Source organism: Diadema setosum, chromosome 1 (assembly GCF_964275005.1).
Source record: "Diadema setosum chromosome 1, eeDiaSeto1, whole genome shotgun sequence".
In the NCBI taxonomy this organism is placed as follows: domain Eukaryota; kingdom Metazoa; phylum Echinodermata; class Echinoidea; order Diadematoida; family Diadematidae; genus Diadema; species Diadema setosum.
The window spans coordinates 45,865,197-45,877,365 of NC_092685.1; the positions used below are offsets into that span (position 1 = coordinate 45,865,197).

General features: G+C 38.4%; 1 protein-coding gene across 1 annotated transcript in view; it reads left to right on the forward strand.

Moving 5' to 3' along the window:
- LOC140231306 (large ribosomal subunit protein uL4m-like) overlaps positions 1-12,169 on the forward strand; it is a 39,899-nt gene that overhangs the window by 25,330 nt on the left and 2,400 nt on the right. The window contains exon 8 of the mRNA XM_072311459.1: positions 8,191-8,270. Within this exon, the coding sequence (XP_072167560.1) occupies positions 8,191-8,270 (80 nt within the window). The remainder of the gene's footprint in view (positions 1-8,190; positions 8,271-12,169) is intronic.

Below are 12,169 nucleotides of genomic sequence, written 5' to 3' on the forward strand. Positions count from 1 at the left end.
TGCACGATACCTAGAAAACACTTTATGAAATATTAAAGAGCATACATTTTGAAGAGGAATTCAAAGTTTATTTAATGAAAATCAGTTTTGAAAGGATTGAGATAGCCACAAACAAAGTAAAACAAAGCAACCCTAGTAAAAGATGGGTCTCATCTTTTATTAGGATTGCATTGTTTTTGATATCTCAGCCAGTTCAAAATCAATTTTCGTCATATAAACTTTGAATCTCCCTCAGAATTAAATGCTCTTCTATAATTCATAAGAGGTTTCTCATTATCTCACACACACACACAGAAAAAAAAAAAATGTTGGAAACCTGCAGCCCCATCTCAACCAAAATTATACCATCCCTTTAATTTGTAATCATTAGTAAATCTTATTTTTGTTGTTTGTTTGTTTGTTTGTTTTTTATTGATTACTCTTCTCATAGAGAGCATTGCCCTTCCAACCTGGGACCTATTTCTACAGGGGTCCTTACCATACTTTGTACATTAAAAAAAAAGAGTCTGACACTGTATTCTTTTTTTTTTCTTTCGTTCTTTAAAACAACAACAACAACACTATCCATTAACAACCGAAGTACATTGTAAATGTGGCATGGGGATTACTCTTACAAAATCATTACATAAAATGATGTAGTAGAAATCATTATCTATATTGAATTAAAGTGAAAATTTCATAACCATGGAAATAACATGTGATACACATAAACATAGATTTGTTACCCTGCAAAACAAAACATGAATTCTAGGGTCAGTATCACCTTGTGAAAAATCATGAAAAAAAAAATACTGCCATATGTAAGTCGAATCGCTGACATTTTCCAAATGTCAGCAGTAAATACACACAAGTTAGGCAGTTTATATTGTCAATGTTTCCAAAATTGTGCAGGTTTGATGTAGCAAAAAAATGATTATCCTTTATTTGTGGTTGTTAGTGAATATGATGACTTTAATATTGTTAGGATTTGTTTGTTTTGTTGCCAGGTGTTTCATATTAGATATATGACCTTTTTCATGAACTTTGACAAACATGATAAAAAAAGCATTGCATTTTTCTTATTATTTTTCAAGCCTCTCATAACATTGGCACCCAGTGAGGGGCTTTGGTGTGTATTCTGCTTTTAAACCATTCCTTCCTTTTCATATATATGCTTTAGAATCTTGTCACTTGTTTTTGTGGACGGCATTTGTATGTAGGGCGAGATCCAATCAGAACCGTCTCCCGACCTTAATGAGATTGGTGTTTGGTGTCCCTCTCTCCTCAGACTCTGGTTTCGTGCGTTTTGCCTCCAAGCCCAACCTCCCACCCAGACCCACGTAGTTCCCTTTTTTTTTTAGGGGTGGGAGTGCAGGGAGGTATGGGTAAGATTTGAAGGGGGGAAACTTGTCCAGGTAACAGCGAGCGAGTGTTTGAAACAAGCAGATACGTGAGCAAATACAAGAAGGACGTATTGGAAAGATTGCGACACAGGAAGAGAGAATGATGTGCTTACAGTCACGTCTACGGAGTTATGTGTTCGTACTGGGAGCTGGGAGGTGCTTTGAGAGTGATGAGATCATGTTTCGTGGGTGCATAGTTTGATTCAAGTCCAAGTATGAGAATGGGATGGAGGGGTATGAAAGCTCAGTCGTATGGTTCTTTTAGGAATGTTTGGACAAATATTGATTTAGTCTTTTTTTTCTACTTAAAAAAGAGAAAATGTAAGCTTGTAGAGTGCAGAATGTACTAGATTTTTAAAATTTCATAAATTGTTGTATCTAGACTCCATCTTACAGGTAGTTTCCCTAGCTTTTTTAATTTGTTTGAAGATGCTGTATAACATTTTAATGGCTGAGTTTCAGAAACTGACTAAGTGTGCTGGCCTAGTTGTATGCTAATGTTCACTTGCACAAGAAAAAAAAAAGAAAAGAAAAAGAAAGCACACTCCAGCATACAAATGTTTTGTGATATCAATATCAAGACATTTATAGACACATAGGCCCGAATTCACGAAGGTGGTACAAATGAAACCATGGTTTAAACCATGGACAAAAACCATGGAGCGCCAAGTGTTGCACGGAATGTTTCGTTACGAAATTAGTCATTTCGTCGACAAAATGACTGTTTTGTTAACGAAATTATCATTTCGTGGACGAAATGTTCATTTAGTTACAAAATGTTGTCATTTCGTTACAAAATAATCATTTCGACGACGAAATGACTGATTTCGTAACGAAATATTCCATGCGACACTTGGCGCTCCATGGCTTTTGTCCATGGTTTAAACCATGGTTTAATTTGTACCACCTTCGTGAATTCGGGCCATACTGTCATTCTAATAAACTTTTGGGAAATAGCTACATGCATTTATGTTATCCTATTACTCCAAAGGTAGCTTATTTCCTGTTCAGAGGATAGCTGTTGTGGTTAGCTGTGGTGTGCTTCACTTCAGAATTTGAAGGATAGCAAGTTACCAAGAAAGAAAGTAGAGCATGAAGTTGCAGCAGGCTGTCTTCATTTCAACTGTTGTACAGTATGCAGCCAGGGGCATTGGCTATGTTTCTTTTTTTTCTTCTTCTTCTTCTTCTTCTTTTTTTGATTTTGCCAAGGGATGTAGTTTGGGTCATTTCATGGCAGTTTTAGAATAACAAGAATGATATATATGTCTTTAAAAAATATGATTGTACTGAGTGGACAATAACAATAATCATGATCAATAGGGCTATTTATATGAGCAAGAGGACCCCCTGGTCTAGTCCTTCATAGACCTTCATCTACATAGTATAGCTGAGTTCCATTGAAATGCAGGTTGTACAATGACAAAACAAGGGTGAATTCCTTTCAAACCTAAACAAAAATACCTTGCCTGTTGATTCTGTGGTAGTTAGGGTTGGATTCCCATGGGAAAGGAATGTGTTAGCCCCTGCCCGCCCCCCCCCCCCAAAAAAAAGGTAAGAGAAATGAGTCCCGCAATAACCATACGAATGAAGTGCATTTGACACAAGTATAGGGACGTGTGGCTAAAGCTGCATAGCAAAAGATATGTCAAAGCTGTCAGTCACCTAATATCCATATTTCTGTCACAACTCAACAGCAGATGGCAGATTCTACTTTTCATGGGATGAAATTTTAGATGAAACTGCTACCCACTTCAGAAGTAATGAAAAAAAAAAGAAAAAAGGAAAGATTTCTTCAGTCATCTTGGCTGAAATATATTGTATTCCTCAACTCACATAAAGAATACTGTATACGCCATATATAGTGAGTCTAAATTTTTGTGAAATGGAACTTCCCGACAATTTCACGAGTGGTTAAATTCATGATCGTGGAGTCCTGCACCGAATGGAGAAATGTATGGGCGTACGTCACATTCATAGCTTGTACAGAGTCAATATTCTCGCGTGTCTTTGATTTCGCGAATAGCACCTGACTTGCGAAACTCGCGAAAATAAAAACCTCGCGAAATATTCGGCGTAGATAGTAAAATGCATCAATGAGTTGGTCTACCTCTATACCAAGCTTACGAAAGTTTTTCCTTGGAGAACCTAGGAAAGAGCTTTTCTGTCTGCCTGTACATATTCAATGCATTTCAAATCTTGGAATGGACTTTTCATGTATTAGTTATTGCTATGCTGGGCAAGCCACAGGCAGGCTTTCTAGATGCCAAGAACAACCTTTGTTTTTGTAAGTACTCATAGCATTTCAATGTATAATTCAACCAGTCTGTATTATGGGAAGAATGTGATATGTAGAGGACTGTGAAAAACTGTTTCTGTAATCTGTATCTTTCAAGTCTGCTGTAAATTCATGAATTCTTCAAGGGACTCTTGAAATGATGTGAACTCATAAAGGCTTTGAAGATTATGATTATGTCTGCACAAGGATGGATACCACCATCACAAAGGAAGCAGCTCAGAGCTCTGAGTTTCAGCTCTATATTCTCTGCATATACCCTGCTCGGAAGAGGCATATATGAAATGGCATGCACCCAATATGGAGGATAAAACCATTGCATTTACACACACCTACATCCACACCCACACATGAACTTACCATCAAAAGGGAAGGGTTCTGATGACAAAACTGTGGCAGGCAATTCAAACTCGCAAAAAAAAAAAAAAAAAAAAAAGTTGATGTGATTGAAATTACCATCATACTAACAAGCAAAATAACAAGAAGGAGAAATGTCATGAAGAAATTGTCATCATTGGCATAGAGACGTATTAATCATCAAAATGATGGGCATCCTTCTCTGGCCAGCAGTAGAGGCCAGCATGGCCTGACGGAAAGCACCAGGTGGCATCAAAAGCTCTTTACAGACCCCATAGTGAGCAAGAAGAAATAGAGAAGGAGCGGAGAAAGATATAAGAGATATAGACAGACAGATGGACAGACAAACAGACAGAAGAAGAGGCAAGGGATGGAATTACAAGTTTATCAATGGGGGGGGGGGGGGGCACAGGGAAGGAGGGGAGGAGGAGGGAAGCATAGGCAGAATGAGAATCTGGTGGAGGGAATGACATCAGGAATATCAGGAATGCAAAGAAAACAATTCGATGAGCTTTTCCTCAGTATGATTTGAAGCTCCTTGGTGTAATGATAGAAAACAAGGGGAAATGTTAAAAAAAACAACAACAATTAGTGTATGAGTAGAAACAAGTGATTTCAGAATGTGTCTGTAGCATTAGAGGGGATTATTTAGATATGTGTGGAATGTTGTGATGGGCAAAATGTCGTTTGCAGCTAAGCGGTCTGCATGATGACTCATTTCAGTATATGAACACATCGCAATGCTTGACTAGTTTAGAATCTCATTTCAGAAACGTGATTATGGAGGAGTTCCTTTGTACGTCTGAAACCCCTCAGTGACTTAACAGTTTATCTTACCACCAAAGACACGCGGGAACGCAAACCAAGTTTGGAGCGCGTCAAGCACCCACAACATTGGAGCGTCGTGCCGAAGAGGGGGGAAAATTGTATGTTCTGTGTCCGGTTTCACTCGCTATTCTTAGCGCACACTTCAGCATACCGCACTTATCACATTTTCGGTGGTGAGAAAAGGCAATACATTAACCCTTTTGATGCTGACTCAACCCTACCCCACCCCCACGCACCCCCAATACACACTCCTTTTCTTTTATGCCTTAGCGTAGCCACACTCCAATATTCCCCCAAATGTAAACCAGGCATAAAGGAGTAGTAATAGAAGACAGGAAATTGGCAGGTAATTGATTCAAAAGGGTGTAAATTGACTTCAAATGAAACAAGTGCAAACAGGAGGGGAGCGGGCAAAAAAAGACACAGGGAGGGAGAAAGGGGAGGTTGAGGGTTCCGGTTTCATGTAGGAGGCAGTCTCCCTTTAAGGCAATTGTCTAGTAGGGGTCAGATTTGTGTTTTGTGCTGTTGGTCAAATTTCTTGCACACTTCCACCCCTTTCCAGCATGCATTTTCATAGTAAGTGCTTGACATAAGTTTTGTGGAATGATGCAGAATGCAAGTGGGACACATTGACAAAGCTCTCTTGGTGAAACGAAGATGAATTTGATCATCCAGTCAGCTCGAAATGTGAAAGTAATGTTCGTTAATCACATTTTTTATGTGTCTGCTCGGGGATGATGGTGTCCTCAAGTAGCACATATTGGAGAAAATGAGATGAGATGAAGCAGGATGCATGTTGTTGGTCATCATGGTATCATATTACTACTGTGAGTCATGAATGAAGCTGTCGCCATGCACAGTACTTCAAATCCTTATGACTAAGGTCAAAGTTCAAAGATTACTATAAAATTTCAGCTAAAATAGTCACATTTCAGCTGTAGCTTCATCTTGGAAAGTGCTGTGGTGATACGAATTGATAGGAAGCCACTTTTACATAGACTGATACAATATTCCTATGAAATTACAGGAATAGAAAGGTCTTGAAACCTCAGGGTTGAATGCCAAAAATGTTATTCTTAGCAAAAACTTCTGCTAGGAAAGACCACTGCAAATATGATTTTCTCAGGATAAAGATGCTTTAAGAAATATATTTTCCTTTTTTGTTCAAAGAGGTCAAAGGTCAATCTCCATGGCCAAAGCTAAAAACCAATGAACTTTTAAAAATCTGTTAAGGAAGGAAGGCCTTACTGATGATACTGATTGGTGATTGCTTGAGAAGACAGAGGCATCCCAGCCAATGTGGATCACAATTCAAATCACTCTTGTTTTCCATACTTAGTTCACCTGTCAGAGTGCATGCCTGTTCATGAAAGAGAAGTTACTTCTCCAAATCAAGCTTTATCATGTACAGTGCACTCCTGTTATAACAAACACAGTTATCATGAAGTATGAATTACAACGAAGTAAACATTCAGGTCTCCAAATGATCATCTATATGTTTTCGTATACACTATTTGTTCAGTTATAACATAATTTCGATATAAAGAAAGAAAACTGCCAGTCCCAAGAACTTTGTTATAATGGGAGTCACCTGAATGTAAGTGAAAAATGAGGATAATGAAGAAGCCAGAGATGAGGAAATTAATGGATCTAGATAAATAGATTGATGGAGATAGATAGATAGATAGATAGATAGATAGATGGAGATAGATGTATGGAGATAGATAGATAGATAGATAGATAGATAGGTAGATAGATAGATAGATAGATACTGTAAAAGTGGAAATTTTCGCGCATTTCGCGCAACCAGAAACCAGCGCGAAAATAAAAACATGCGAATATTTTTGCTTGCCATACGTTCCTGTGCGTGATGTCTTGATTCCGCGGAATTAAAAACACGTGAAACTCTTCTGACCCGGCCTACCGCGAAAAATTAGTCACGCGAAAATATCCACATTTACAGTAGATAGATAGGTAGATAGATAGATAGATAGATAGATAGATAGATAAATAAATAAATAAAGTCCAGATACATAGATGGATGATAGATGGAGATAGGTAGTTAGAGATAGATTAATGGATAGATAGACAGAGATAGATGGATAGATTAAAAGATAGAGATAAGTAGATAGCTTAAAAGAACAGAGAGAGTGAGAGAGAGGAGAAGGGAGAGAAAAGAAGACACCATAAGGGTAAAATTGAGATAGGAAGCAAGAAAGGGTTGAACAAATTTCATATTGATTGAAAACAGGGAGAAATTCCAAGGCATCGTATTTTCCTTCATTTAGCACTCAGGTGACTGTTGGACAAACAAGTCCAATCTCCCCATGTGCCAATAACAAGGGGCCGCGCCTAACTGGGCAAACATGCCACAATTAGTGATGGGAACCAGCCCTCGAGGACGTACGACTGCCTATCACTTTTTCCATCCAATTCAACGACGATGGACTGCCGCTTTCAGCCATCCAGACTAGCTTGTGTCAGAATTTATGCCCCATTTGTTCTCAAAGAACGGATCCCAAGTGAAGAATATATTTTTGGATTAAAAAAAAAAAGAAAGACGATATAACTGATGCTGTGGCAATATCTTCAGTACATATTTCAGTCAGAGCAAGAAGGGTGGTAATGCTCTATAAAACATATTGAAACTAATCCCTTTCTATGTCTTAGCAGATGATATGTCTTTCACCTACTGTAAGATCATACCAGTCTCTGTCACTCTTCTCTCTTTTGCTTTCTTTGTATTTTCATATTCTTTTGTCTCTCCTTCTTTCTATTTCTTTCCTTCCCTCTCTCGTTATTTTTCTCATGATTTTTTTTTTGTTTCATTTTTTGTATATCTTTCTCTGAATGCAATATGCCAGATCATCATTTTAGTCAAACTTTTTGCATGCTTTCTTCACAGAAGATATAACTGACAATGGCAAAACTTTCTTTAGATGTAAGGCTTGCCCATCCTAGACATGACTATTGAATTATAGTTACTGAGGAGCATTTTTTTTTTTTTTAAGAATGAGATGAAATGAAAAGCTCATCACTTGGTGTCATGGATGGAAACTTTAAATATTTGGCTGCATATATTGTATTAAAAAAGTTGCATTCATATTGACAGTGATACTAGAATTCTGATTTCTTTGAACTTGAAATTCACTTGAATATTTCTAAAATTATAGAAAGTGTGAAAAAAGGACAACTGTAGTACTGTTATAATGTGATGCAGGCATGATGTAATGTATTATGTTTGTCATACATCATAATGTGTAGATCGCATACTTTTCTATTGGTTTCCTCATTAATTCTTTCCACTATTCTAATATTTTTGTTTTTCAGTAAGCCTTTGGAAGAAATGCCAATGAATTTCCTTGAAGCTGTTAATGGGATCAAGACTTTCAATGTACTCTCAGCGGAAGGTAAGCCAAATGTTTCATTTCTTCCTAAATCTTTGTAACAATTTTTGCTTGAATGTGTACTGCTACACAGTGTATAGTATGAAAGCTCTTTCAGTATTTCATTATGCTCTATACAGTGTGCTGTGTATGTAGAGGTCATTCCATAATCTGTGCAAACTGTAAGATTTGATACCCATGCCACTTGTTATTAAATGTTACAAAACAAACCAACAGTAAATTGGGTTTGCTTTTTGCAAAAAACTGTATATTCAAAAATGGAGTTAATAAAAAAACAGTTAATGTAAATATTCTGGAAGATTTTTTATTGTGGTATCCAGTTTTACAAAGGGAATTAGAGATCTGACTTTCAAGCAAAAAGTTATAGCCTGGTGTAATTTGATTGTAAAAGACTCAGAAAGAAGAAGAAAAAATGAATTTACCCGTTTCAGCAGTATATGCAAAGCTTAAAATTAGCTTAGCAAATCAAATGCAAAGAATTAAAAAAGCAAATAAAAAAGAAACTTCACAAGATAGAGAGAGAGAAAAAAAAGATGTATGTGTAGGTAAGTATACTGTTTTACAGAAGCATGGGTTTGTGTACTCTTTTTCTTGTAGTCTAACAGTTAACTTGACAACCATTGCAAGTAAGTAGTGCCCTCTAGAGCTCATGACTGACGAAAAACCCCAAGCAGGCCCGGCTCACTTGCTCAATTACCAGCTCGGCCTCAAGGGAGGGTGTAAGAAATCCCGTCGTTCGTGCCTCTCGTTGAGTAAGGATGAACGAGGCACCATTCCATTAACCCAGATTTTCTGGTGTCATGAAGAAATGGAATTGCAATTAACTTAGATTTGCCATAATTATTCCTCTCCAAGCACAAACATCAGGTTGTCGGCATGTTTTGAGCCCCGCAATCTGAGCAGGAGAGAGAGTTTGAGAATTAATCTGGTGGAAAACATGAAGTAGCGTATGTCACCATGTTGCAGATGCGAGACACATTTTGCACAACCAGAAATTTCACCGTGTACCGCAGCGGTATCCTACCGCCATATCTCTGATCATACCTATTAAATTATGATAAATTGGGTAAGTGGATGAAGTTGTCATATTATTTTTATGGCAAGCAAGCAAGCAAGCAAGCAAGCAAAAGAAAAAAAAATGTAAATAAATGGATGGCAATTCCAATTCATATTGACATGAAGTACTATGTTTGAGATATATGGAAATATGGTTTCATCCCTTCACCATCTGTTTATTTGAATATTATAGCTTTTGATAGGAAGATATATACAACCGTGTGTTCCAACTTGAAACTTATCTGCACATCCAACATTGTAGGAGTCTAAATATGTTTCATATACTGCATCTTGTCTGTCAGCACAAACTCTTAAAGGGCTGTCGTGCCAGCACACGTCCCCACTCATCCAAAAATCACGTCCAGATATAAATCTTCCCCCCAGCTGTACCTGGTTACGTTTAATCCCCCTTTGAAAGTCACGCCATGCAATAAAACTGGGATTCATTCGTCCATTTTTTAAGTGGAACATGGAAGTTCCCTCTTCGGAGCTTTGTGTGTGTGTGCATTTGCCGGCTACCTTTGTACCAAATTTATTGGGTAGCCTGTTTGTTGTTAGTGACGCCAGTAATTTGGCGTAACCTTTTACATCCATTATCGGAGTTAAAAGATATTTCTTGTTATTCTGTTTATGTTGTTGATATCGAGGAATTTGAAATGTTGGTGTGTGTGGGGGGGGGGGGGGTGTTAAGGAGTCGATTGAAGCTTCTATCTTTCAATACAACCCTTAGTAGAGTCATTTTTTAAAATTACCTGCTGTGATGGGACTTTGCAAGGAACATCGAAATGGGACGCAAAATAAATGTGACTGTAACAATAAACAGTCTCGACAGATCTATGAATCAAATTTATATGCATATCATGTTTAAGCATGGAGAATACAAAGCTGCGTATTCTGATCATGTGACATGAAAATTCATACCCAAATTGCGTATCTTATGAATGAGAAATCATACAATAGCCACTACCTGGTTGGTAATGTATACAAAACAGTTCAAGGATAACTGCGATGAAATTGGGATGATATTTCCAGTTGTCTGTCTTGAAGTCAGGGGCGAGGTAAAAGTTGATATTCGCTGACATGATTATGGCACTGTGCAAAGATTTATCGAAGGTTTATGTAGTAGATTGAACCCGCTACTGACAGGGATTAAGAAATGCAGCGTGACTTACCATGAACAAAACTTAGCTCCCTCTGATGTCAACTGCATTTTCTCCCATCTGACCCCAACCTGCACACATCTTCTGCCATCGCTCGTGTTCTTTCGAAATAAGAGCGCAAGTTTGCCACATTTGTCTTTCCTGACAGTTTCCCCCAAACTTCTCCATGTGCTCTAAGAAAAAAAAAAAAATGAAAGGTTCTTTTCTCTGAATAGAGTGGTAACTTCAATATATAACAAATATTTGTATATCTCCTTCAAGGAGTGTTTTGTTTTCTTTTTTTTTGTTGTTGATGAATGCAATGTCAAGAGTGTGTAATATAGATACACAGTTACTCTACTATAGATACATAGCTACACCATCACTCATGTATTTTTGCATGTTTGATCATTGTCTCAAGTGCGCTGATACAGATAGGATGACCTTATAAGGGGGCTCATTTCCAAAGTCATCACTATCAAGGCTGTCTAGCGTGGCCATTGAGATTTATGTCATGTCCCATGTGTATGGCGGGGATGTGATTCTGCTGGTAATGGGGGTTTAAAGAACTGCAGAAGATGAAACATTTCCTTGGCAAGTATCTTTGAGGCCGATGTATTGGCCCCAAAAGGGACCACCGGTGAATCCCTGTGGGACTCCTCGCCCACCTCCTGCACATTCGTCGGACCAATGAGAGATGGACGTTCCTGGATAAGATTGCGACTGTCAAGTTCCCGGATCATGGACTAACTTGGGAATGATGGACCGTACCCGTGAACCCTTTGTACTAAAGAGTTGAATTCCTCTCCTTGGACCTACGATCCTCATTGCGGAACACCCCCCCCCCCCCATCCATCCCTATGCATCTATGCACTCAGCATCTTGATCCATCATGACCCCGCCCCCTACCCCCACATCATACACTCTTCTGCCAAAAGAGAATAGCCGTGGCACTTTAAGAACAGATTGCGCATTATTACTTCTACTCTGAGGAATGGCACGTTCATCTCCTACGCTTTGTTTCTCCCACTTTGACATCTCGTGGTATCTGAATACAGCGGAAGTCCTCCGTGGAGTCTTCCTTGATGATTGATGCCAAGAAAAAGGGGAAAGAAGAGGAAAAGAAAGATAGCAGAGACTATTTTTGAGGAGTGCAAAGTTCTGGTAGCATCACGCCCCGCCAGAATCCAAATGTGTCCCTACCACATCTTAATTACCTCTTAACTCTCGGCTCTCTCTCTTCTTGAGTCTTGCTGGTGCAGTGATGAATCGGTTCCTACTGTTATGGCAAATTCATCGTTTACGGTATCTAACGTCTCCCAGGAGAGAAAAAGAGTCCGTGCCAAGGCAGGAAGAACACTTTGGAATGCCTGATGCTATTCAACAAGGCAGCTTGTATTCTCAAGGTTCTAAGTCTAGAAAACCTCTCTCCTCCCCCACCCCCACCCCTTTTTCCTGGCAAAACAAAATAGAAAATAAATAACATCTCAGAAAAAAATGTGTTTATCACACAGGTTGAGTGGATAAGTGAAAGGATGAACTCTCGCTCCCTGCTCTGCCTGGGGTTTTTAGCCACGGTGTGTTGTTGTCTGTCACAGTTTATTGAGTACATTTTTTTTTTAATGTGATGGATGAACCTATTTGTGGATACAATGAGCATCATAGTGTCCAAGATAAGACTGTGATTGAAAAGAATAACCTGTCTCT